This window comes from Lampetra planeri, chromosome 7 (genome assembly GCF_965212315.1).
Source record: "Lampetra planeri chromosome 7, kcLamPlan1.2.h2, whole genome shotgun sequence".
Taxonomy (NCBI): Eukaryota; Metazoa; Chordata; class Hyperoartia; order Petromyzontiformes; family Petromyzontidae; genus Lampetra; species Lampetra planeri.
Genome location: NC_136113.1, coordinates 18,081,074 through 18,108,601, shown reverse-complemented (window position 1 = coordinate 18,108,601; position 27,528 = coordinate 18,081,074). Strand labels below are relative to the sequence as shown.

Here is a 27,528-nt window from a genome sequence, read left to right as displayed (position 1 = left end):
CAAGGTCAAATTTTTCCAAATTAAGCAAAATCACTCGCAAACTATTAATTTGGGAAACAAACAGCAATCGCCATCCCCTACTATGTAAACTCGACAGGATCCTCCTGAAAGGAGCCTTGAGATTCAGCGAAGCATTCCTGGGTCAACAAATATAACGATGTGCATTGTGGATCGGGACGTTGCTGCCGCTACTCGGGGGGGGGACCTTAGACCGGTAGCATTAGTGTGGCTGTTGGGGCCACTGCCATTTACAATTAATTGTAAACATTCTAAAAGGGGTCTCGTGTGACTTAGGTAAATGCACCACCGGTCTGCTTGAACGACAACGGCTATTTGTCCCAGCAGTCGCGGTCTAGTCATTATTCCCGTTCGGTGCGAGAGATACGCAAGACGCACGGACATGCAGCACCCTTGTCTCATCGCAAAACATGCTTTGTTCTTTTCCGCCATTACGTATAATGGGAATTTATTATTCACAACTTAAAAAAACAAAGACATGAGCTAACATTTAAATCCTTACACTTCCCTGTCTTAATAAATGCATCTATTTTAGTTGTTGCATAAAATCGGCACTGTGCTTTGCCCGAGCGTAGATTCATTAGCTCACGAACAGTGCTCCAAAGTTGTTATTTTATTATTTAATATGAGTATCTATTTATTTGTTTGGTTGTCCTCCCAGTTTATCCCATATTGCAGCACTCAAGTCTAGCTTCAGAGGTTTTTACAATATACACACACACACACAAGTCAACTATATATACGTAACTCCTGTGGAAGAAATTGAATAACTCAACAAATGAACCAGCGTATATCCTTTATCAGCAAGGCAGAGATGACATTTCAGCCCAGGGGCATTTTCAAGCTCTTACTGACTCTGGTGCCCTCAAAGATCCATGGTGGCAGGAGTGAGACCTGATGGTTAAAGGACCACGGGATTAGGGCAAGGGGTTGTTTCAGCGATGGGGCGGGCTGCCCTTGCACTACCCACGTCTTTACACAATATCACCGAATATGTGGCCATGGGTTTTTGGCTTCGGTGGCCAGTGACCAACCCATCTTGGCTTCCCTAACAAAATCCAAACAAGGCAGTTCGATTTCTTAGGAAACTTTCAGCTTTTTATTTGTGTTGTTTTTCTTACTTTTTATTTTTGCGATCTCGCCCTTCCTCAGCGAGGCTGCCAGGAAGCTACGCTCAGGAGACGCGAGCTCGGTGCCAGCGACAACTCGGAGGCGGCTCTCGCTCGGCACGCGCTTGCACGCTCACGAGTGTCATCGCCCCGCTCTCACGAGCTCGCGCACACTCACGCACTGGTACACTCCACACGCAAAAATAGCGTTCGCCACAATGGTACCACTCCCCACAACGTTAATGAAGCAGCCAGACTATTTGAGTCATCGTTGTTAGCGAGCACCTATTTAAGACCGGCACTGTACACGAAGGGGTGACCGGCACCATGCCTGGCTGCCTTTGTCTCTACGGGTCTTATGTGTATCCACTGCGGAAGATACTCAAGACTGGGTTGACTAACTTAAAACACCACACGCAACTGATGCCACCCGTGGCAATAAATGGAAGCGAGGTTGCTAAGGTCCTTAAGCAGTGCCGAACACACCGCCCCACGGCTTCCCACGCGTTCACACGGCCCGGCACACCAAGCGGCGTGCGTCCCACGCTCCTCCTGGCCTCTCACTCTCTCCTCACTCATCTCACTCTCTCACCTGAGCTCTACGAGGTGATGACATCGCCCCGGCTGCTGGAGGCACAGCCCCGCGCCCGGGACGTGACGCGCGCAGACGCAGCAGCGGAGGCGGCAGCAGCAGCAGCAGCAGCAGGGGGGGCGGCCGGCGCCCGCGCGCACGCACGCGCACTGCGCGCGCTGCTGCTGCTGCTGTCGATGCAGGTGATGCTGCTGCTGCAAGTACAAGTGCTGCTGCTGCCGGTACAGCGGGTGGCGGCCGTGCGCGCAGCCCGCGGCAAAGAGCCCCGCGCCGGCGGCCCCGTTGGCCGGCTCCCCCTGCCTGCCGCACGCCTCGCAGTCGCGCGGCGGCGACGGCGGCGGAGCCGTCGGCGTCGTCGTCGCCGCGCCCTTGGAAGCCGCGCCCGGCGGGTGTCCGTTGGGCACGGCGGAGGTCGGAGCCGAGCCGAGCCGGGCCTTGCACTCGGCGCAGCAGGCCACGCCGCACGTGCGGCAGCGCACGGCGGCGATCGCCGAGCCCGTCGTGCCGCGGCCGACACGACGGCGGCAGGAGCGGCACGGCGGTTGCGGGGGGGCCGCGGCGCCATCCCGTTCCCGGGCGGGTTCCTCCGCGTCCGCGTCGGGGCCGGCGTCTCCGGAGCGCGCCGCTCCGGGCCGCGTTGTTAAAGCCCCGTGGCCGGCCTCCTCGTCGTCCGCAGGCCCCGAGCCGCCGGGCGAGACGCTCTCACCCATGGCCTCTCGGAGAGGCTGCGGCGCAGAGAATGCCACGTGGACAATTACCACTGAATATAAACAAGACGAGACACCCACACAGCCACAACTCCCAACCGTGACAAAGGGCATCAATGCTTCTTAATGCCACCTTGGCGTGCCACTGCGACGGCATGGCCCGATTCCGTTTATTCTTCCAGAAAAACACCGGCTCCCCGACTACAAAGTGGAACGAGGCACAAAGAAACGAAGAGGAAAGAAAAGAGGCGTTAAGAGCAGAAGTCGCCGGTCTCGCGTTACCCCGACATGGCCCGAGCAGGAAAATAGGTCGAGCGGGAAACCCAACACCTGATCGTCTGGGAAGCATTCTATCTCCGTCGGAGGCATTCAGTCACGCAGATAGAGCAACACGACACTCCCAGAGCACCGCGGCCCCTTGTCCTGCTGCCTAGGGTGATGGGGTGGGGGGGCAGTGATGGGGAGCCACGGGCAACGAAGGGGAAGAGCGGTGCGGCTCCCAGGAGCCTAGTGGACCGTCCGGAGCTCGCGTGTGGGTGGTTGGGGGGGAGGGTGGAGGGGGGGGAAGGTCAAGGGGTGACGTCCCCGCGCCACCGCTCGCACCACCCCAGCCTGAAATCTCTCCCACAAGGCGAGGCGCACGACCGCGTCGGGCTCGCCAATTTGCCTGCGGTGCTGCTTAATCCGAGCGCCCTGCGACGGGACGGAGAGCCGTCGCTCAGCGCTCAAAGGAGAGGCGGCTACACAAAGGCTTCGCACGCACACACGGGATAACAAATGCGTGGCCGTGAACATTATCAAGACGGATCAATTATGGTTATGAAAATAACAGTTGCATAACGCATTACAATAATACAGCACAATGAAACAAAGAGACACGGTACGACATTGTAATGTAGCGCAATATTAATAAGATAGCGTGTTTTCAAAAACTACAATGATCACCACCTTTTAGTTATCGCAAAAGCTTCATTGTATTAGCATCCATTTGGATGCACAGGGTTAGTGTGGATGTAGAGTATTGTACAAAAATAATAACGGCAATGTTGTTTTACACAGCATTTGAAGGGTTAAGGCCAAGCCTGACCCTGACCCATTAGGAGCTGCATCGTTAGTTAAGCATCGCTCTGAATGCGCAGACAATAGCGTACGTACCCGTTTGGATCCTTAAAAATAAATAAAAACGGAGGCAAATAAATAGACGAAGAAATCTGACCGTGAACAAGAGCAATGTTTACGTGAGGATCGAGAGGATCGAGAGGTTGGGCGCGAGCGCACAGAGGAGTCAATCCCTGGAGGCAATCTCTCGCTCTCGAGAGCTGCGCTGACGAGCACCGCTGCCTGTGCCCAGCGTGCATCTGGCACCACGGCGGCTCCGCTCCGGAGAGACGCCACGCGGCCCGGCGCTCGCCCCCCCCCCTTTAACGGAGACCGCCGCCCATCACCCCCCCCCACACCGCCCCGCCCGCACGCGGCGGCTGGAGGGGGGGATGCCGGCAGGAGGCCGAGCGAGTAACGCGGCGCTGAGGGGTGTGCGGGGAGAGCGGCGTGCGTGTTGTCGGGGCACTGCAAAAGGAAGCCGGCGACCCGAGTTCGAATCCCACCCGCTTGTGGCCGATATCGGTGAGAAATATCTAAACCGGTCCTGGGCCACCTCTAGATCAACTCGACCTCAAATGAGTAGAGGTCAAGTTTATTTGTTTGACCAGGTGAGAACTTGAGAGATCAGAATAGTCGATACCTGGGGTGGGATGTAAGCATCACAACTGGCGAGACAAAGGTGGCCAGACATGGGTCTGGCCATACCATCCCTTGTGCAATGAGCCAACCTTGTTATGTGCTCGCTAAAAGCACTTGCCCGAACAACCTGCGGAGGCTATACGGGGGATCTTCGTCTTTGTGCTTACATCTGGGTGTCGGTGCACCTGGGAAAATGTGTGGATGTGAGTTTGGGAGTATTTGTGTCATGTGGCTGAATGTCTGGTGTGCGGGTCTGTGTGTGCAAGTGTTAGTGCGCGCGTGCGTAAGTTGACGTGCGTAAGTTGGCGTGCGTAGGTTGGCGTGCGTAGGTTGGCGTGCGTAAGTTGGCGTGCGTAAGTTGGCGTGCGTAGGTTGGCATGCGTAAGTTGGCGTGTGTAAGTTGGCGTGCGTAGGTTGGCATGCGTAGGTTGGCGTGCGTAGGTTGGCGTGTGTAAGTTGGCGTGCGTAAGTTGGCGTGCGTAGGTTGGCGTGCGTAAGTTGGCGTGCGTAAGTTGGCGTGCGTAGGTTGGCGTGCGTAAGTTGGCGTGCGTAAGTTGGCGTGCGTAGGTTGGCGTGCGTAAGTTGGTGTGCGTAAGTTGGCGTGCGTAGGTTGGCGTGCGTAAGTTGGTGTGCGTAAGTTGGCGTGCGTAGGTTGGCGTGCGTAAGTTGGCGTGCGTAAGTTGGTGTGCGTAGGTTGGCGTGCGTAAGTTGGCGTGCGTAAGTTGGCGTGCGTAGGTTGGCATGCGTAGGTTGGCGTGCGTAGGTTGGCGTGTGTAAGTTGGCGTGCGTAAGTTGGCGTGCGTAAGTTGGCGTGCGTAGGTTGGCGTGCGTAAGTTGGTGTGCGTAAGTTGGCGTGCGTAAGTTGACGTGCGTAAGTTGGCGTGCGTAGGTTGGCGTGCGTAAGTTGGCGTGCGTAGGTTGACATGCGTAAGTTGGTGTGCGTAAGTTGGTGTGCGCACATGTGCGAGTGGATGGGTGTGTCCGGTATGTGTGTTGGGTGTGGGTGGGAGAGGGGTGAGGTGTCAGGAGGGGGAGGGGTGGGGTGAAAGGGGGTGGGTGTTTGTGGGGTTGGCTCAGGGATGAATAAGAGCTAAGCTGCAGTGCAAACAAGATTCTCGTAAACACCCAGGAAATTTTAACCTCCTTGTGAGACATTCCAAGACAGCCAGAGACACACACTCACACAGATGCGCGCACACACAGCCGCACACACAGGCGCGCAAAACTCAAAGCATTCAGTTCACATGCAGAATAGCAGGAGTTTAACTCAGGTTACTCGTGCTTGCCGCGTCAAAGTGGAATATACCATCAAGCATGCAACTATGTACGCAACCTAAATCAAACCCACAGATGACCAAAGTGCAAGGACAAAGATGTGATTAAGGCCGTCGCTCAGTATATGTATGGGTGAACAAGAGTTATGATTTAACGTGCACATTTTCACAGCCGCTTGAAATCCAAATGCGGGCATCTCCAGTTCAAGTCGGTGCAGATGCCCACAGCGGTGTGCGTGGCAGAGATTTCAGAGAGAAGACACACGAACTCCATGTTACCCAGGTCGTAAAACAGCAACTAAAAAATTAGACGGAAGAGCAAGCCTTGGAAAAAAAGCAAACACTTTAACAAATGTCCTGTAATACGAAACATGCAGCCCTCTTATTTCATAACATTTGTATTCCGCAGGCTGTGGCCCGGCGAGCCAAACTCGCAAACAATCCTCACCGCGATTCAGGAAAGAGAGAAACACCCCAAACAAACATTAATGAGCACATTGTGTCGAAAAACAAAACAGTGACCGTTCTGAAAACAGGGCCTCTTGTATTTATTATATCTTTGTTCCAACAAAGCTGATTAGCTGAAAGCAGGAAGCAGCTTGGCAGGCTCTGGCATGGCCGAGCTCGCTAATTGCTCGGCGGAGACTGCGGAGGAGAGGGCTCGCAGTTGAGACGTGCGGAGCTCCGATCGCCGAGTGCGGAACGCGCGACACGCACCGCGGGTGGCTGTCCAGGACAGGCCAGCTCCGCGTTTAGGGCACCAGCTGCCGCCCAGGGTTTCCCCCGATAGTTTGGCTCGCTACTCAGGTGACCGTTACAATATAAACGTGATTTATAACACACACATAGCTGAAGAATCGGACGCAATGTTCGATCGAGAACTGGGAGGTACAATAACGGCGCGGGTCTCAGTGCCACATTGTCATTAATTCTGTATTAACAATGCGATGTCACTAAATTGTCCAGGAAGGCCCCATTGAGTCTGGGCAAAGACTTCACGACCGAGTATCCAAATTCTCTCTTCAGCAGCATCTTGCTTTGGAAACATGCCCAATTCCATTTTAAGGAGTTACGTTTTTGGCTGTTCGAAGAAACAGGGACACCCGGAAAAAAACTCATGCGTGCAAAGGAAGAATACTCAAAGGTGAACACGAATGGGTTTGTGAACCCATTTGTTGTACTTTCTCCTGGCCACCTGAACCTCAGCAGGTTTGGAGTTTCACAAATCTACATTATCCACCAACCCTTGCCTCCAGAGTGCTGAATCACAAGCCTGCACCATCATGACCGGTGCAGGCTGTTAATTATTTCAAGATCGGGATGTCATCATGGCTAAAACCACCGATGCTATCACAACTCCCCAACGCCTTACGCCCCCTGCCAGGTCCCCCGGCTGCTGTAGTTGACACGTGACCTCCAAGCTCGGCCCTGACGGTCTCCCACCAGCTGCTCCTTGGTTACCGGACCCTTGGAGACCACTCCATTCTGTTTTGGATCAGTTCGTATGCAGGAGCGAGATGGATTGTGTCGATACGTGACCATGAGGGTTGGCCATGACATTCAGCAGTGGATAGATAATGGCCGATAATGACAATGAAAGTCAAGTCAAAGTTTCTGTTGCTCAGACAAGCATGGGGCAGGTGAAACAGTGAATGGCGTCGGTGATTCACACAGGAGGAAATCAAACTGTAAAACCGCACTGTGATAATAAAACCCTCAGAAAAGTAACTATTGCACAATAATAACAATGTAATAAAAATAGTAATACTGTACGTTATAAACTGTGCAAAATAATCTTGTCATGATCATCAAACTATGTTTTATCCACTACCGGATGAAGGCTTCCCAAGTCCACTTTTCTTAGGAGTCAATGAGATGGGCTTGTTAAATGTTAATTTCATCTTGGAAAAAACCCCATAGTAACAGAGGAGCGACAGCACGTCGGTTTTTATAAAAGGTGGATGAATGTTTGATCAAAAACAAGGACCCAAATCACCGTCCGCTTACAAGGCCGCATCTGGGCAGCTTGCCGATGGTGAGCGCAGCGAGGGCCACGGTAACAAGGACAAGACAGAGGGCACGGTGGATACAATGAAGAACGCAGAACGCGACACGCACGCACACTTCAGGGAAACGCACACCATACAGAGCATTTGCAGATGAGGTCACAAGGGGGAGGTTTTGAAAGCTATTGATTTGCATTATATATAGGCGCTTGTTTTAAATTAAAGTGGACCATTTTATTAATAAATTAGATGACATCATGTCTGCACAATGAATTGATCATGTGAGAGCAGAAATATGAAGGAAGCTGCATACAAATTCCATGGGCCAGTAGCCGTTAAAACACGTGGTCAGCAGTCAACGTGAAATCGTTCAAACGAGCGGTGGACGGCACTCAGCTCGACTGGCCACCCTGCACCGGTGGTGGAAATTCCTAATTCCTATGGCGGGGGCAGTATACACTTAGCACAACCACCGTCAGCGTCCCACACATTGGAACTTAATTTGATCAACATTGGCGGCAAGATAGGGTGAAACGATCCCTGACCATGATTTGAATTTGTAACCTCGCGATTCTGAGATAGGAACTCTCTCACAATGACATCGATACAGATAAGTGCACAGCCAGAATCTGGTTAATATCATCATGCAGAGCGAGTCTACTCTGCGTATTACAGCTGAGCAAGAGACAACCATGACTTCTGACAGGCAATAGCTCAAACTCCACTCAAGACATGAACCGCAAAATCACGCACACTCAAAGCATGGAGCGCAGTCAATGTGGGAATTTAATCATAATGCGTACAGGAACTTTAGCATCCACCCAGCTTAGCATGTACCTAGCTCTCTCCACTTGTTGAGATGTTCAGAACACAAGAGAGAAGTGTCCACACTCAAAGAAAATATGGGCATCCGAATGTGGTGGAAGGGAATCAGAGTCAGAATCTTAATTTATCCTGGAGGAGGAATCCGATGAGCTATGAAGCTCTTTTTTCACAGATGTCTAGAAGTGGCGGATCAGCAAGGATTGAGCCCTCACCTCGGTTACTGAAGTTAAAATGGTGATGTTCAGAGCGTTCTCAGTGCCGCCCAGCGCTGGACAGAGATATCATGTCTTGTGATCGGAGCGTGTCAAAAACCCCTGTACGGCTGCCCAAGTATCCAGCCTGTCGTGCTCAACAAACATCACAATCCCACACGTTATCATGCCATCGATATACCTGCGTGGGCATTGCATGTCCTGAGTGTGCACGAAATCTAACTGCTGCATAACGCTCCTTAAAATCGCTCGTGTGACGAGCAAGCCTCCGTTGTACACCAGGACCACTGTTCATTGACAAATGGAGGCAACAGCTCTTTTGAGGGCGAGTCAATCCAGCTGAATCCACGTGAGCGGAGCAGTGACTTCAGCGCCTGACTTGGTGGGAAATTTTAAGAGTTAAAATCTTGTAGACTGCCTCTGCCCACCATCCACCGGGGTCGCTGCAGATGCAACTTGTCCCCACCACTGGCTCAAGGCCATCAACAGACATGAGACCTTTCACGCACTTATTTGATTGCAGACACACTTAGATTTGAATGTGGGTGAAGGCCGTCGCTGATGTGAATGGGCAGGAGTCACACCAGCACTCTCTCGCCGTCAGTACGCTGCGGGAACCACCAAACCCTTTGTCTCCATACTACGGGCACTTGCACAGACACGTGTGTGCTCTAAGTGCTCGGAGCCACCTTGCGCGCGTGCACGTGCACACTCGCAGCACAACGCATGCACTGACACGCGAGAACAAGTGTGTTTGGGTCTGCAGCTTGTAGCAGAGTCATTTCCTCCTGCCATAAGATTAAAATAAACATTAATCATCATTTTGAAAGATAATTCCGGTTTTTAATGGAAATTGCAGAGCAGAGGAGGAAGGAAAACACAGAGGAATATACACAGCGGTGCTGGCGCTCTGGCAGTAAAGAGCAGGAACCGCACAGCAGGCGGAGACGAGCTCGCACCAACAAACATCCGTGTGGAGCTGGAGCGAGGCCTGCGCCAGTCCTGTTAGCGAGCACCTATTGAGGTTGGCATGGCAGTGGGTCGTGTGGCCAGTACCATATCCGGCTGCCTTTGCCTCCCCAGTCTTAATGTTTACACAACGCAATTACTCATTTGAGGCCGAGTCGATCTAGGGGAAGCCAAGGACATATTTAGACACCGCTTGACATTTGTGTTATCTATGGCCGGAAATGAAAGTGGCTTGACCGAGATTGTAACGCGACACTTAAGCTACTCTGCCACCGCTACCATACTCACAGCAATGCATCATACACGCACGTGCACACAAAGTACAATCAACATCAAACATACATTTATCCATGCCATGCAGAGAGGCAATTTCCTTATTAGACAAAAACTCCTGCAGCATAAATATGCCGCTTAAAAATGTTTACGATTTGTGTTCTGTTTCCATAAAAGGAAATGTCGGTTTTCTGAAATGAACATCTTTGACTTTAAGGGAAACGATGGCCTGAGTGAGGTGACTGGGGCTGGGCGACAAGAACACACAGAGCAGCAGTTGTGTTATAAGGTCACGATCTGGCACAAACAAGCACCCCGCACATCTCACAGTCAGTTTAAAATCACCCAGCAGGAGGAACCTTTACAGAGCATGAAGCTAACACTCCATTAGACATCAGAGCCAATTATTACATTCAATTCACATTCCTCATTACCGACTACAATCACCCAGAAATGTCTGTCTGTCCAGCGCGTGACGTCACTCCACATGAATCCCACCTACCCTCATTAATGTTCATGAGTGGGTTGGATTTTTACACTCATGCAGAGGAAGGTCGAGCTGAATTAAATAATTTATTATGCAAAGACGCTTCAAATATGACATTTCTTTACAGAAAGTGACGGTAAAAAATAAATCTACGCAACACACTGCTACATCCGTGCGTGACGTCACTGCAAAAGAGCCCCCCCCTTTCATTAATATTCATGCACGTGTGGAGATTTACACGAACGCACAAGGTCGCGCACTCCACATGCCGCACCCCTCCCCTCATTAATAATCATGAGCGGGTGACGTCACTCCACATGCCGCACCACTCCCCAATAACCATTAGTGGGTGACGTCACTCCACATGGGGCAACCCCCCCCCCTCATGAGCTGCACAATTTTTCTATTTCATATTTCAGATTTACTGCAATATACACCCCATCCTTGGACGGGGAAAAAAGCTCGTTCTAAAGGAAACACCCAGCTCCACTTGGTGCCACAGTAATGACAGGCAAGGTCGTGACAGGATGAACACACTCACGAGTGCCTCACCCACGAGATCAAGACGTCATCGTGGTACCAGTCTAAAGCGAGGCTTCTATTGGATCCAGAAGCAGATTAACAATGGCGCGGTTGGTGCAACTTCTAGGAGGGCCAACGGGACCCTGCCCACGGGTAAGAGGTCCTCCCCAAGGGGACCAGTGCTTCTCCAAAGGGGCCCCACCTACATCAATCAAAAACGACCTCTGCCAGCCCAGCTGGTCCATCCTTTTGCAAGAGGATTCCAAAGCTATGGAGGAGCGCCTCTTAAACAAACAAATGACGCAAAACCCAAACGGCACTTTTCGTGTAGAAAGAAAACACGGGCACGGTGACAAGAGTTTGGAGCTTCGCCAGTAGGAACACGAATACAATCACAGCCAGGCACTCTTCTATAGCTCCCCAGTGATGTCACTGCTCTGACGTTACTTTAAACGTACAAGTGCCAGGGAAGTTGCCGTGGTGTCGTGGACAGCGCACCAGACTTGCGATCCACGGCTAAGCAGTTCGATTCCTTCTCCTGGATTCACCGGTGAGTCCATCTATAGGTCACACATAGTAGGGCGAAGTGTCGGTACTCTGACCTCTTCCAAGACATCTGGTCAGTGGGGAAGAGTAGGCCAAAATACCCTCAAGAGGCCCTTCCGCCAGCAGTGACATGAGCAAGCAATTGCAGGGCTGCACCTTTCCCACCACAAAAGCGCCATAATGACAAACATGGCTGTAAATTGCTTCATTTTATTTTTTGTTTCTTTTTTAAAACGCTTAAAATTCAAGTTTGGCATCCTGAAACATGCAGCCGGGTCACACGTCTATGAGATGAACACGACTTTTCTATTGCGTTGTGTTTTGCTATCAACGGCCAACAGACGGAACGGCTGCTGCTGCTGCTGCGAGTGCTGGTGATGAATCGACGGCTACAGCCGTTCCCGAGGACGACTCTACCGTGGGGGGCGACTACCGGAGGAGGAGACTCGTGGCGCGCATAGCAATGGCCGATGGTGGCGGCGGCGGTGGGACCGGGCGTGGGCGCAATCGCCTAAGTGCACCTCCGGGCCGCGCGCGTCAGCGCCGCGTTCGAAACGATAGCGACCTTGATGGCGACGACCGCCGCCCACCACCGCCGCCGCGTCGGAGGCCACGAATAGAATGTGCGTCCGCGGCACAACGCTCTGACGGCACGACACGGAGGGCGGTAGCGCGGGTGAGGTAGGGCCCACGGCTCACAGAGAGAAGGCTGGAATCGACATCCGTGGTCGGTAATGTTGGTATCCGTTGAAAGTCAACGGTGGTCATCCTGCAGGAAAGACTGGTGCCTACCACAGAAATGTGGAATTCCCACCAAAGGCTCACAACTGTCAGCAGTTTCTTCTTAAATGTTCAAACATGTTGGCAAATGGCACCTGACTCACAACGGGAAGGGTGTGAGTTCAAACCCTGTTTGGAGGTTGACTCAGCCCATCATCCTTCTGGGCTCTATACAAATATACGCCACTTTTTGAAAAGACAACAGCGATTGTTCTTGCGACTGGATCATCATAAGAATGTGGAATTTGCATCACAAGCTGAGGGCCGATAACAAAGATTAGTGCCACATTAATCTCTGTTTTTTTATATCATGAATTTAAGAGTTACAAAGCAGTTTAAAATGTTCTAGTAGTAGTATTTATTCATTTTAAGATGGCATGTGTCTAAAAACCTTTTAGTGAAATCCTTAAGTGACCCAGGTCACCCTCGCAAAAGATGCAATAAGGCGTACAGTACATCATGCATCTCAATGGGTTCATTTAATCTCCTGGTTAAATAAAGGATTCATACATATGAAGTATTGGAATGACGGCAGGAAACCACTTGACGGGTAGCACACTTTTTATTAAACCTTGACTTGTCACGATACAACGTGTGGTCACTATTCCTCTGACTACACACACTTAACTTGACACGTGTAGTTACTATTCCTCTGACTACACACACTTCACTTGACACGTGTAGTTACTATGGCTCACGCTGCAGGCTCACACTGCAGGCTCACACTGCACTCCGCCCCGTAACGTCCGTGGAGCCTACAGGCCCACCCCAGCTTGGGCGTGGGCCACAACCTCTGAGTCCCAAGGGCCGGCCCTCTCACGGACGCTCGGCCCCGGGTCCCAGGGTTCCGCCTCTGGGTCACACAGAACCCCGGCCCCTACAGGACAGCGGGACTAGGTACCGCAGGGCCCTATCTCTTCCTCCTCCGTCTTCAGTCTTCGCTGGTCACTCGCTCCCCGTGCGCCTGTGCGCACCACCTTATATAGCCCCCGCTCACGGGAAACGGAGCGTATGCGGACCTCGACGTGAGCATCCCCCTTAGTTGACCAATCCCCGCGCGCTTGCCCCAGGATCCCATCGCTGTCAGCGCGCGTCACTGATACCCAACCAATCACTGCCTCATAACCCCCGACCCCGCGCTGACCCCTGATCCTTCACCGTCAGCGCGCGTCACCAACACACACAGCCAATCACTACGCGCTGGCACACGATCCCTACCCCAGCGCGTATCACCACTACATCACCCCCTCCCACATAGCTCGCAGCCGGCCCGGCTGCTAAACAACACAACACAACGTCAACACAACAAAAACCCCACCCCCCAGTGTGCCCCGTAACGCAACAACAACAACCAACACAATAAAAGTCAACAACAACACACAACACCTAGACAATAAGCTATGTACAGCCCGACGAACAACACACTAAAAGCAAATCCCAGAAAATGAACGTGTCCAGTGTCTCCGCTCGCTCCTCCACCGGGGTGATAGAGCGGTCGAGCGGATGAGGAACGCAGTGACGAGGCGCTCCGGCCGCATCGGCTCCTCATTCGGTTGGTCATGAAAAGTAGCGCGACTTAGCGCGAGTCCGCCTGGCCGGTCCATCGTATGAGACGGGACGCTGACGACCGTCCGGTGGCTCCGGCAGCCCTGGACGGCGTGGATCGGGCCTGGAAGGATTGGCCGCGCCACGAGGATCCGGCCGCCGGTGGTCGGCAGCTGTCAGTTCCGAGACACCTGGGAGCGGATCAGGCGGAGACATGTGAGGATCAGGCGGAGACATTTCCCCCCTTGGGTCGTCGGTCACGTCACATGCTCGGCCCTCACGACACAAAGGGAGGCCATATGGAGGCGAGAACGGTTTCAGTCGGGAGGGGTGGACGTACCAACGGCGCTTTCCCCATTTTATTTGAACACACTGGGGGCGTGCAACCCGCACGACCTCCACGGGTCCCCGCCATGGCTTCAACAATTTAGGCGACGTAGCCAAAGGTGCCTGAGGGCAGTGCAGCCAGGCCCTATCGCCTGGTTTCCAGTCGTGCACGGACACCTTCCGTGCACGCAACCGCTCGTTGGCAATTTGGCGAGCCCGCGAATTAAGCCGTGCGGCCTCCCGTGCCTCGGTCAGCTTATGAATGTTAAATTTAATATGTTCTGCCAATTTCGAATTTGTTCGTGGTGCGGACAGTCCCAGCTGCGTTTCCATGGGCGGGTCGGCTTCCCGACCAGAATGGGGAAAATCCCGTTGCTGCATGGGGGGCCATTCTATACGCGGCGAGGACCCCCGGGACCTGCAGGTCCCAATCAACATGTGCCTCACACACCTGCTGGCACAGCATAGAAGTCAAAGTCCTGTGGAGTCGCTCCACCATCCCGTCTGTCTGTGGGTGGTACGGGGAGGTACGCACCTTCTTAGTACCCAATAGGTCGCACACCTCTTGCAGCAATTTACTTGAAAAATTTTTCCCTTGGTCGGTCAGCAAGCGTTCGGGAGCCCCCTTGTCCAGGACGTAGCCCTGGACAAAGGCGTCCGTCACAGCCGCCGCCGACTGGTTGGCGAGTGACCACGCCATAGGCCACCGGGTAAAGTATTCGACACCAACCAACAGGTACTTATTACCCCTAGGCGTGACTGGAAAAGGCCCCAAAATATCGAGCGCAACGAGCTCGTTAGTGCGCGAGACCTGAATAGATTGCAGCGGTGGATTTGATGCCATGGGCGGCGGTTCCCGTCTGGCGCAATCAACACACCCCTTTAGAATATTCACCACATCACTCCCCATCCCCGGCCAATAATAGTCACGCTGAAGCAGAGCAAGCGTTTTGTTTACTCCCAAATGCAAGAGGCGTTCATGTGCGGCCAGGACAACTTTCCCCCGCACAGCGGAAGGCACCACGAGTGCGTGCCGCCGGTGCAAATTGTCCCATCTCATTAACAGGCCCTGCTTAAGTACCCAGGAGCCAGTTCGCTCCCGGCCCTCCTCGGGACCCCCCACCCTGCGGCGCAACGCTAGCAGGGAGCTGTCAGCCATTTGGAGACGGCCCCACTCAATCAGCGACAGTGAGAGCAGCGAGTCCTCTCCCTCAGGGGTAGCTGGAACATCCCCGATTGGTGCATCCGCGGTCGCAGCCAACGCCCCCATACCGCAGCTGGCGGTTTACAGCGCGCTGATCCCATTAAGCACGCACATTTGTGACAAGGCGACAATCGCGACAGGGCATCGGCGTTAGTGTGGCGCAACCCCTTACGGTATGTGGTCGTGAACTGATAGTCCTGGAGGACTTCCAACCACCGTGACAATTGGCCCGAGGGATAGGCGACCCTCAATGAATACTGAAGCGCCGCGTGGTCCGTCCGGACCGTAAAGTGACGGCCATAGAGATACGGTCTAAATTGCTGTACAAAAAAACAATAGCAAGCAACTCGCGATGGGTGACGCAGTAGCGCTGCTCCGCCGGCGACAAGACCCTGCTACCATAGGCGACCACCCTTTCGACTCCCCCAACGACCTGTGAGAGCACCCCCCCAATGCCCGTGTTGCTAGCATCCGTGTCTAGCAAGAAGGGACTTGTAAAGTCAGGATAACGCAAGGGCGGGGCACCCACCAAGGCGTCCCGGAGGGAGCAGAACGCGGCCTCCTCCTCTGGTCCCCATCGGAACTTGACTCCTTTTGCCGTTAGAGCGTGCAAGAGTTTTGCAATGGTGGCGAAATGCTCAACGAATCGGCGGTAGTAAGAAGCAAAACCGATGAAACTGCGCACGTCCGAAACCGACGTGGGCGTTGGCCATGAACTGACACAGTCCGTCTTCGCGGGATCGGTAGAGATCCCCGAAGAATCGACAATGTGGCCCAAGTATCTCACGGACTTACGAAGAAGGTGGCATTTGGCCGGTTTAAACTTTAATTTAGCCGATCGCATTCGCAAGAACACCCCTCTCAATCGCTGGAGGTGTTCCTCAAACGTTTTACTGAAAACAATGACATCGTCAAGGTAAATCAAGCAAGTATCCCATTGCAAGCCCGACAAAACCAATTCCATAAGACGCTGAAACGTCGCGGGAGCGGAGTGAAGTCCCATGGGTAACCGGTTAAACTGGAATAGGCCCCCTGGAGTCCGAAATGCTGTCTTAGGTTTAGACTCGTCGTCGAGTGGCAGCTGCCAGAATCCCGATAATAAATCAAGAGTAGAAAAATATCGCGCACCAGACAATGCATCGAGGGACTCGTCCATTCTGGGGAGCGGATACGCGTCAGCCACGGAGATTTTATTCAGGCGACGGAAATCTACGCAAAATCGCAAGGACCCGTCTTGCTTTTTAACCAGCACAATAGGTGCTCCCCAAGGACTGGAAGAAGGCGAAATAATGTCGGCCGCCAGCATATCGTTGACGGCCGACTGAACGTGTTCCTTCTCAGCAGGACTCAGCCGGAAGGGATTTAGCCTGACCGGTGCCGCATCGCCTGTTTCAATATGGTGGCGCAACAGGTCCGTGCACCCAATGTCATATTTATGCTTACTGAACACATCAGAAAATTCTATCAGCAACGCACGCAGCGCACCCAACTGTACCGTTGACAAATCGTTCGAGTCCGCGCACAGCGAATCGACCCATTCAAGGTCCTCCCTCACTGGATTGTTCCGCGTCGGGCTTGGATCAACATGCGCAACCAGCCGCTCTTCTGCAGGGACCCGTGCCGCGTGAGCTAGCACAGTGCCCTGCTGAATAACGGCCGGCCGCGACCCAGCGTTTAAAACCATCACGAACGGGTCCTTGTCAGCCCGAACCAAAGTGTGAGCCACCGACAAATCGAGACCTCCGACAGCCCTATTTGAAGGACCCAAAAGCATGCTCTGTTCCGAGGTCTCCCCCACCCATGGTTTCCTCAACCGGAGGGGAATTAACATCTGTGAACCCGGGGGCACGTGCACGGTCTGTGTCGCCAGCGCTTGTATCGTAGCGCACGCCGTCCGAATTTCGGTAGGGTTCGTCAAAAATGAAATACGGCGACCCGATGGTAGTTCAATGCAACGCTGATCGATGAAAATTTTAATGGGCATTTTAGCCAAAAAATCTGTGCCCAACAGACAAGGAACCGCCAAGGAAGAAGAAACGAAAACGGGTCCCGACAATTTGATATCTCCAATGCAAATGGATGCCCTAATCTGACCGACAATGCCCAACGAGCCCCCATTAGCCGCGTAAAATGGCATGTCCACCGGGAGCAGAGGTCGACATTGGACGGGGAGAATGTTGTAAATGAGGTCCGATATAATAGTCGCCGACGCCCCCGTGTCCACTAACACCCTGACCTCGACCCCGTCAATGAATCCCGTAACGACCGATGATCCCGCCGACGCAGCCACTATCCTGTGCCCCAACTCTGACCATTTAATGTCCCCTCGGTCCCGCACGAACCCCCCTCGCCGAACCAAATCCCCGATCCCTAACCGGCTCTCCTCCGCCGCAACGCGACGGCCCATGTGTGTCGTGCATGTAGGCCGAGCATGTGAAGCGCCGCGACTTGCCGGGGTTAGTAGGGATGACTTGGGGCCTTGGTCGTCGTCCAGCCGAGGTCCCATGGCGCGCTGACGTGGAGCGCGGCAACCGGACGCCACGTGGCCCCGGAGGCCGCAGTCGTAACACGTGATGAGGGTCGTCGGAGATCTCGGTTGCTCCAGCTTGCGGGCCGATCGCAGAGGCGAACGACCCCCCGACCTCCAGTCCCCCGGTCGTCCCGCGGTGAACGCCTCCTCTCGTGGGCTGACGACTTGGGGCTCGGTGACCACCGGGCCCGGAGCTGAGGCCACGGCAGCATTGCAGACAACCCCCTGTTTATGCTGGAGGACCTCGTGCGCCTGTATACTTGTTGCGACCCGCAAAGAAGAAATATCGACCTCGTCGGCCGTGTTGATGGGGGCCCCCAGGTCCTGCGCCAACTTGAGCAGTTGCTCCAAGACCATCGCGTCCTGGCCCTCCTCGTCCATACGAGGGAACGCGGCGTCCGCGAGAGCCAACAACGCCGTGCGGTAGGCGAGCGCGGTCTCCGTGTCCGCCTTCCGCCGGGCGTAAAAGTGATGGCGACACGCCGAGGGAGGTCCGTAGACCTTGGCCATGAGACCCAGCGCAGCCTTAAGCGTGGAGCGGTCCGACCTCTGTGCGGACGTGAAGGCCGCGAGCGCGTTGTCGTCCAACATGGCAGGCAGTGCCCGCAGCGCCGCAGCGTCGGACCAGGCGGACATTTCCTGATGCGCCAGAAACCTGCGCTGGAATGCGCCCCAGTCCCCGCCTTCCGCCTTGAAGGCTGACAATGTGGGAAGGCGCTGTTGAAAGATGAAGTCGTCCTCTGCCTCGTGGTTCCTCTCCGCCGCACCGTCGGTGTGCGAGATGGCGGCCCCAATGGCGGGTGGCTGATGGCGGTCCGCAGCGCGCGTTGATGACGTAAGCGGGCGCGCTTGGAGAACCGCCGCCACGTGGTGCTCGCCGTTCCCGCCAAAAGATGTCCGCGCAGTTGAAATGGCGGGAATCGCCCAGTCATTTTGGCGGGAATCTGCGGGGCGACCCTGTTGAATGTCCGCCGACGTCCCCGCTCCTCCCGATGTGCTGATTTCCGCCAGGATGGACGCGGCGGCGAGCAGCAGCTCTGCCAGACGGGAGTGCGCCTCGCGGAGTACGGCATCGGTCCCCAGTCGCTCGTCCGGCGCCCTCGGCGGATCCTGCGGCGTCGGCATTTCTTCGTCCTCTCCCCCCGATGCCAGCTGGCCCGAGTCGTCAAGGTTATCCTCGCGGTCAATCCCGTGAGTCCGACGGGTCTTCCTTGTATCCTTGCCTGGAAGACTGTTTCACTTCTGACGCCAGTTGGAGTATTGGAATGACGGCAGGAAACCACTTGACGGGTAGCACACTGTTTATTAAACCTTGACTTGTCACGATACAACGTGTGGTCACTATTCCTCTGACTACACACACTTCACTTGACACGTGTAGTTACTATGCCTCTGACTACACACACTTCACTTGACACGTGTAGTTACTATGCCTCTGACTACACACACTTCACTTGACACGTGTAGTTACTATGGCTCACACTGCATGCTCACACTGCACTCCGCCCCGTAACGTCCGTGGAGCCTACAGGCCCACCCCAGCTTGGGCGTGGGCCACAACCTCTGAGTCCCAAGGGCCGGCCCTCTCACGGACGCTCGGCCCCGGGTCCCAGGGTTCCACCTCTGGGTCACACAGAGCCCCGGCCCCTACAGGACAGCGGGACTAGGTACCGCAGGGCCCTATCTCTTCCTCCTCCGTCTTCAGTCTTCGCTGGTCACTCGCTCCCCGTGCGCCTGTGCGCACCACCTTATATAGCCCCCGCTCACGGGAGACGGAGCATATGCGGACCTCGACGTGAGCATCCCCCTTAGTTGACCAATCCCCGCGCGCTTGCCCCAGGATCCCATCGCTGTCAGCGCGCGTCACTGATACCCAACCAATCACTGCCTCATAACCCCCGACCCCGCGCTGACCCCTGATCCTTCACCGTCAGCGCGCGTCACCAACACACACAGCCAATCACTACGCGCTGGCACACGATCCCTACCCCAGCGCGTATCACCACTACACATACATACACACACACAAGTCAGTCAGCTGTCTCTGAAATTGTTTAAAGAGTCATTATGCAACCAACACTTCCAACTATACATCTCTATACGGCTTCATAATAGGCTTACACGCCCATACATCCACCTGCTATTACAAAGAACATAATAGTTAAATTATATAGAAATGTAATCTTGTTTAGGGTATTCCACTTTGATCGATATATTTCCTTGACACAATCCTGGCAGAGGAGGCAGAAGCGATGAGCAAAACATGACAGCGATCCTAACGTGCCATCCACTGTGGCAGCTCTTTGTGTTGCACAATCACCTCGTCACAGACACAAACACCTCGTCACAGACACAAACACCTCGTCACAGACACAATCACCTCGTCACAGACACAAACACCTCGTCACAGACACAAACACCTCGTGTGTTACACAATCACCTCGTCACAGACACAATCACATCGTCACAGACACAAACACCTCGTTACAGACACAAACACCTCGTCACAGACACAATCACCTCGTCACAGACACAAACACCTCGTCACAGACACAAACACCTCGTCACAGACACAAACACCTCGTGTGTTACACAATCACCTCGTCACAGACACAATCACATCGTCAGACACAATCACCTCGTCACAGACACAAACACCTCGTCACAGACACAAACACCTCGTTACAGACACAATCACCTCGTCACAGACACAAACACCACGTCACAGACACAAACACCTCGTGTGTTACACAATCACCTCATCACAGACACAAACACCTCGTCACAGACACAATCCCGCGTAGATGCACGCGGGGGTATCTGAAGCGCATCACAGGAACACAGAACGCACATGAACCAATTATGCCACGCCAGATTATAATTTCCGTTGACGGCGGAATAATGAGATGAACATTCCTTTTAAAATCCACTCTGATGCCCCGAGGCAAACCAGTCGATGTTCCCCATTCGCCAGCTGGTGTGAGGATCATACGGGCTCTGACATGAGGAGGCGAGTGTGCGTACAGGGGGTCGTCTGTTGGCCCAGGTGGCCCAAAGGCCGCGATGCCAGCCATGGAGCACAGATTCCTGGGTAACGCTCTTCCACCATTCTACTCGTACGTATGATGGCAGCAATGTTCTCAGGAGCCGAGTGCCAATGGCGAGCTCCGCTGGCCACGACGAGGGGGCTTCAGGAGAGTTTGTGTTCTTTTGCAAGGCCACAATCGCACTCCTGTGGCTTGCGTTGTTAATTAGATGCCCACTGCGAGGCAGTAAGGTCGTAGAGAGTGGCTCCCACCCTGTGCTCCGCAAGGCCATGCGTGGGAAGCACTCCCTGGAACTGTTGTGCACACTCCACAATTTGTAGTGTGAATTTCAAAAACAAATATTTCTGGTGCGTGGTCGTAAGAAAAAGATGTTTGAGGGTTGAGAGTGGTGCGTGGGTCCAGAGAGGCTGGGAACTACCACAATGAAGAACGCTAACAAGAACTACTTTTGTAACCCCGGGTGATGGCATGCTGGTGTGACTGTCACAAAAGTAAATGTCTCCCTGCACAAATGCGCAGTGGGATGGTCATCCTTAATCTTGGTGGTCCTGAACCAAATTCCACATTCCTATGGCAGGGATCAATCTATACATTTAGTGAAAAATGCTTATGTCGATGAGGCTCTTGTGGTGCAGCGATGCTGGCCTCCTTTGTGAATGCGGGGTGCAGTTTCTCAGCAGGCGCTCCACTGAAGAGCCTGCTGAGAAACTGGAGGTAATAAAACACAAATTCCACATGTATTTTGTAGACTCCTGTGAAATACAGTACACACACACACATTGCACATAGATGCTGCCTAATAAAGAGTTGACATTTCTCGTTTAGCCGATGACGTGCTGCAGGATTGGTATCGGCAGGGGTTGGTATCGTCATCAGGATGATGAGAATCGGATTGACATATCTGCACTGAAGGACATTTCGAAGCAGAGCAAAAACTGGTGTCGCACCCACGCTAAAACACCACGTGGGGAGGCCTTAATCCAGCAGTGGAGTGACAATGGGCTGTCAGTGATTTTAAAGACAGCTTTCCCAAACGAGCAACAGGGCGGCTACTAATCTCAACTCGCCTCTCTGAGAATTGAGTGCAAATTCCACATTTCAATAATTCTCTTCCATGCTTGATGAAGAACGCAGACTTCCCACCGAGCGGCGTTGATTGTGTTTGACCCCCGAGGGTGGACATAGCCGGGAGCGGAGCTCTCGACCTCCCGATTGTTGCATGGGGTCATCCACAAACTAATTACGCTGCCCTGCACCCGACAGCAATCCCTTGCGAAACAGACACTCCACTAATTTAAGGGATTTTAATCACTCTTTCATTCACGCACAGAGGCTAAAAACTCCTTACAGCCTCTATGGGCAGCGTTACGCACTGATATTATGATACCACGGGATACAAGGTTTATTGTGATCATTGTTATACTGTAAACAATGATATTGTAACGTATCGTTGTGTCAGGCCTGTGGCAACTCGCAAGCCTGTCACAGCGAATGAGACACTGATTGTCAAAACCGGTCTCAGAAGGCGTGTGGCTGATGGGATGCGTAAAATTATAGTTTATATATTTTTTGCGTGGAGGGACAGATATGCTACTTACAGGGCGAGTATTGAGCGTGCGCCTATGCTGTAGCACAGCGTGCCACCTACCGCACGCACCTACAGCGGTGATCCAGAGCTGCTGCTGCCCCGAGAGGAAGCAAGGGCACAGCTGCATGCTGGGATACGGCCGCCACGGCATGCAGATGCAAATGGTCGTTAAGACCAACACGAGGTCTTTTTCGCCCAGATTTGGCTAAATATTTGCTCTTCCCAGCCAGCCCACATCACAGGGGCTTAGCGGCGGAAAGAGGAGCTGGGGAGGAAGGGAGGGCGGACGGTGGGTGTGTTGGCTTGTGGGAGGGTCCGGCAGGGTGGGTGGGGAGGTGGGAACAAGACGGCTTTGATGTGACCTTCCCTCCAATCCAATGGGCACGGTCCTTCCACTGCCACTTGGCTCTGTGCTACCAGCAGCCCAGCAGCACTGGGCTTCAACGGAATAGACAAGCACACAATACGCCTCCTCTGCCTCCTCCCATCTGCTCCCCATATCCGTCTCTCCACATCAATTATAAAAGTATTTTTCACACATCCCGTCGGCAACACACGGCCTACTGCGGAGTGCATGATTTCGGCAACAAGGTTCAATATAAACAGACTCTGGACTGCTTTCAACATTCAGTGTCTCATCAACAGAGTCAGGGTTGGTTGAACCGATGCTGGTGAACTGTCCATGTGTATAGGCAAGGACCCTCTCTGTTCGGCATGGCTCCTAGTACGACACCACAACAACAACAACATGCAAGACAGATAAACACAGACACACGCAAAAACGAAGATCACCAATGTAGTCTTACAGACTGTTGGGGCAAGCACTGTTGGTGAGGCCCTATTCAAGCCGACTGAATACACAAGTGATAGGGCGAGCACCATGCCCGGCCACCTTTGTCTCCCATGAGCTGTTGAGTGAGGCACAGAAGTGTTCAAACAACACTCACGTCTGACATGAGCCATGATCAGATATCAAACTCATATGACCAGGTATGTAGGGAAGTGTGCTAACCATTACATCACCCCTCCTACCTCAATTATTTAGTTTAAATACAGATAATGTATTGGTTGATTGACACTTTATTGTTGTTGGGGAGCGATTTGTAGTGAGCCAACAGTATAGTAGCCAATGCATGGACACTCCCAACCAGAGTCAAGTGGAATTGCGCAACTGGCGTCAGGCGTACACAGGCAATGACCATGTGACCGTGTGTGAACTATACGCTACGCATGCAAGTATATAGAATTAAGACATAGCAGACACGCGCACATTCTCTCTAGGTTGAGAATGCTGCTGCTGCTTTGTTTTCGTGTTATTCTAGAGAGGTGTGGGGGGCTTTTCCCAAAAGGCAGACGAGGTCGGGCACGAGAGACGGTCGGCGACGAGCGGCAAGAACGAGGCAGCAGCAGAGAGCAAACAACCACGGCGTGAAGTGGTCTGGGCAGCATCTAAGGGACCCCCACGTATCCCACAGGACCCCTGTGCGCCCTTATAGAAGCCCATGTATCCATCAGTGCGCCAGATAACTTACAAGAACTCTGTGATCCCCACAGGATCCCTGCCAATGCCACGTGACCCCTCTAGACGACAAAGCATCCCTGCAACCTCCTGGGATCTCTCTCCATCTCTCGCTCTACCCCACGTGATGGTTGCACATTCCACAGGACTCCATTCATCTTATAGAACCCCTGTCAGTCCGACAGAAAGCGTGCAAGTCCTAAAGAACGCTTGCTCATCCAACGCGGCTTCCTGTCAACGCCACAGCAACCTCGTCACAATCTACAGAATCTTTTATTCCTCCCACAGGATCCCCCCAACATTCCCAGCGCCTTTGTGAATCCACAGGGCTCCTGTAAACATCGCAGGACCCTGGTCCATCTCACGGGACCCAGGAGCCCTAGAGCCCAAGGCAGCAGCAGCAGCAGGAGAGAAGCAGAGAGCACAACACAGAGTCACAGTGAGCTCCGACTCAAATGAGTGCTGAGGCGGTGCTCATCTCCTGTTTACCGCCCTCAGCTCGTGAGAGAAATTCCACGTTCCTCTGGCCATTGTGGGTCTATCCATCGGAGAACCACCGTTGAACGCCCCACAAAGTGGTTCTCATTTTATTGACGCCAGAGGGGTAATGTGCCGAATCAACCCTCGACCAGGATGTGAACTAACAACCTTCTTATTGCCAGCCGCTCGCTCTACCGCTTTACCACCTGGGTGGCAGTGCACGCCTACAGCACCATCAGCGGGCTTCCTCGCACCGCACAGGACTCACTCGGCGTGTGTCTGCATCAGTGATAAGACGATAGAGATGTTACATTTGCGATGATTAGGATAACAATTAAGGGGGGTCTGGCTTGTGGGGTTGAAGAACTATTAAGTACAGCAAAGCACAACAACCATATGCACAATAAAAATGTGTAGCACAATTACTAAGTTACAGGAAGCTGATATCACGATAAAGGTCATATCGTGAAAATCAATATCGCAAGGAATAGTAAAAATGATATTGTGGAATTTGTGAGCTTTTGGTGTGTCAAAATCTCACGTGCATCGCCTCCTATACGACGCCGAGCCAATTCACTCTTCTCTACAGAGCACTGTGACGGTGCCCTGGCATGAGAACGACCGGCGGGTCGGGTGTGGGGCTACGCGGGCAGCGAGGTCGGGTGTGGGGCTACGCGGGCAGCGAGGTCGGGTGTGGGGCTACGCGGGCAGCGAGGTCGGGTGTGGGGCTACGCGGGCAGCGAGGTCGGGTGTGGGGCTACGCGGGCAGCGAGGTCGGGTGTGGGGCTACGCGGGCAGCGAGGTCGGGTGTGGGGCTACGCGGGCAGCGAGGTCGGGTGTGGGGCTACGCGGGCAGCGAGGTCGGGTGTGGGGCTACGCGGGCAGCGAGGTCGGGTGTGGGGCTACGCGGGCAGCGAGGTCGGGTGTGGGGCTACGCGGGCAGCGAGGTCGGGTGTGGGGCTACGCGGGCAGCGAGGTCGGGTGTGGGGCTACGCGGGCAGCGAGGTCGGGTGTGGGGCTACGCGGGCAGCGAGGTCGGGTGTGGGGCTACGCGGGCAGCGAGGTCGGGTGTGGGGCTACGCGGGCAGCGAGGTCGGGTGTGGGGCTACGCGGGCAGCGAGGTCGGGTGTGGGGCTACGCGGGCAGCGAGGGCAATGAGCTTGGAGCCCCCACGGCCGTTCGCAGGCAGAAGACGCTTCTACGCTCCCTTGACGGCGCGGCGCGAAAATGCAACCGAGGGGGGCGAGCGGTGAAACCAAAGCCACAGAGGCAGGGCACAAGTGGGCACAGGCTGAGACAAATCCCCACTTCCACTTGACAATGAGGGCCCCTGTTATCTCAACCCGCACCCCACCTTCCGCACACATGTATCACCTCGGCAAATTGTGGTAATGGCATAATTGCGACGTTTTTCGCACAATCATCGTGCTGGAACAGCCCGTCGCGTCTGATTGAACTTTACAGCAGTGGCAGTCTCTGTAATCCCATGGCACTCGCGGTGCGGCTGGCGCTGGGAGACCGCAAGTGAGTGGGGGTGGGGGGGCGCGAGAGAGGCGGTGAGGGGGGTGTGAGTGTGCGGAGGGAGCCCTGGGCCGGCCGGGCAACGAGCGAGCTGGAAGGGGGAAGATACCGGCGATGCTGCGGAAACTTGGCGGAGGCCTCGCGGCCGGCGCAGACGTTTTTGGCCACAGCCTCCGCCCGAATCCGAAGTTGGCTCAGGAATTTACACAAACGCAACGTTAATATTTCAGGAAGTGAGAATAATGAGCTGGCTGCCGTGACCATCAAAGCGATGGACACTCCCCGGTTGTGTCCCCGTGGGGGATTACGTCCCCATTCTCCCATCCTCGTGCACGGCGATCGCGAGTCTGAAACCACTCTCCCGTCACTCCGAATCGAAGGTCGACTTTGTGTGCTCCAAAAATTAAGATTGAAATTAGAAGTCACGTTGCACTGCAACGTTTCCAATAACCCAGCGGTTCCCAAGCTGTGCTCCGTGGACTACTGCCAGCCCGACGATTTATTTTTCACAAAAAGCCATGTAGTATCCACCGTCCCCGTTTACGTGAATCACTAAAAAGCAAGTTAATATTTTTTATTGCATATTAATTCAGGTTTTAAAGCGTTTTGAGAGTCCTTGTAATTTTAAAAGACATTTAATTTTGGCAAAGTGGCCCACAAAAACAGCTGACACAGTGGGCAGGGTTGACTGTGTAGCAAACAAACACAGTTGTTAATTCAGAAAACCCTTTGTACGATGTTTAAATTCAGGGCTATATTTTCGTAGACGATCTACAAATAGAATGAACGGTCAGAATCGAAGGTCGACTTTGTGGTTTAGTGCCGCTGTAAAATAAAATACAAGTGGCAACTATAAAGTGGTGTTTCAGAATCTGCTCACGTGTCAAGGGAGCAGTGCGGGTGAATGCTACTTCACGTCAACAAGGCGAGTAGAGCATTCCAATCCCACTGCATTCAACGACCTTGAGCTCACACACCACTCAGCGCATCTTCACGATAACCACCAACGCCTCCGATACACCTGCCTAACGTGCGGGTAATAATCAAGCAATTAGGCAGGCAAGTAAATCAGGAAGTAGGAAAGGGTGGGGAATACAAGGGGAAAAGGGACACTCAAAGAAGAATGCAAACTGATCAGTGCTTTTATGAGCAAGCTGTGCTTGTTGGCCTGAGAAAACCATAAACCTCCTTTATTTAACGCGGTGAGAAGCCACTAAGACCCAAATAATCTTTGCAAGGGTCCCCTTGAACCAGTAAAATTAATTCTGGGGCACCAGTGAGAGGTTATTGTAGCTGAGGGTAATTTTACAATTTGAGGATCCGAGCGGTGACATTCGCATGCTTTCCCCATTGATGTCATACGAACCTTCTCATCTGCTTTACAGCGTACAGTTGCTTTGTTGTGGTGACCTGCGAAAATAAACCAGGCAGAGGTTGGAAGCGAACCGTCGGCCCCATGAACAGCGGCATCGGTGTTCATTTGAGCAGCAAATCACTGTGACTTTTGACCTGACCGTCATATAATCTTGTATCTTACGAACAATGAATACATTTGGTTTATTGGCTTTTAATTTCAAGCTCAGTAATAACCTCATACAAACAGAAATCATATTTAAATGTATGAGAAAATAAAGCTCAGCTTATGTCACCGCCTGCACGCAGCGCGCGCAACTCTGCGATCGTAACAAATGGACGGAATTACAACGT

The 27,528-nt window shown here is 53.5% G+C and overlaps 1 protein-coding gene across 1 annotated transcript in view; it reads right to left on the bottom strand.

Moving 5' to 3' along the window:
- The window catches only part of LOC144720130 (protein dispatched homolog 1-like), a 58,344-nt gene that overhangs the window by 10,812 nt on the left and 20,004 nt on the right, over positions 1-27,528 (bottom strand). The window contains exon 2 of the mRNA XM_078596632.1: positions 1,720-2,444. Coding sequence (XP_078452758.1) covers positions 1,720-2,429 — 710 coding nt within the window. The 5' untranslated portion in view covers positions 2,430-2,444. The remainder of the gene's footprint in view (positions 1-1,719; positions 2,445-27,528) is intronic.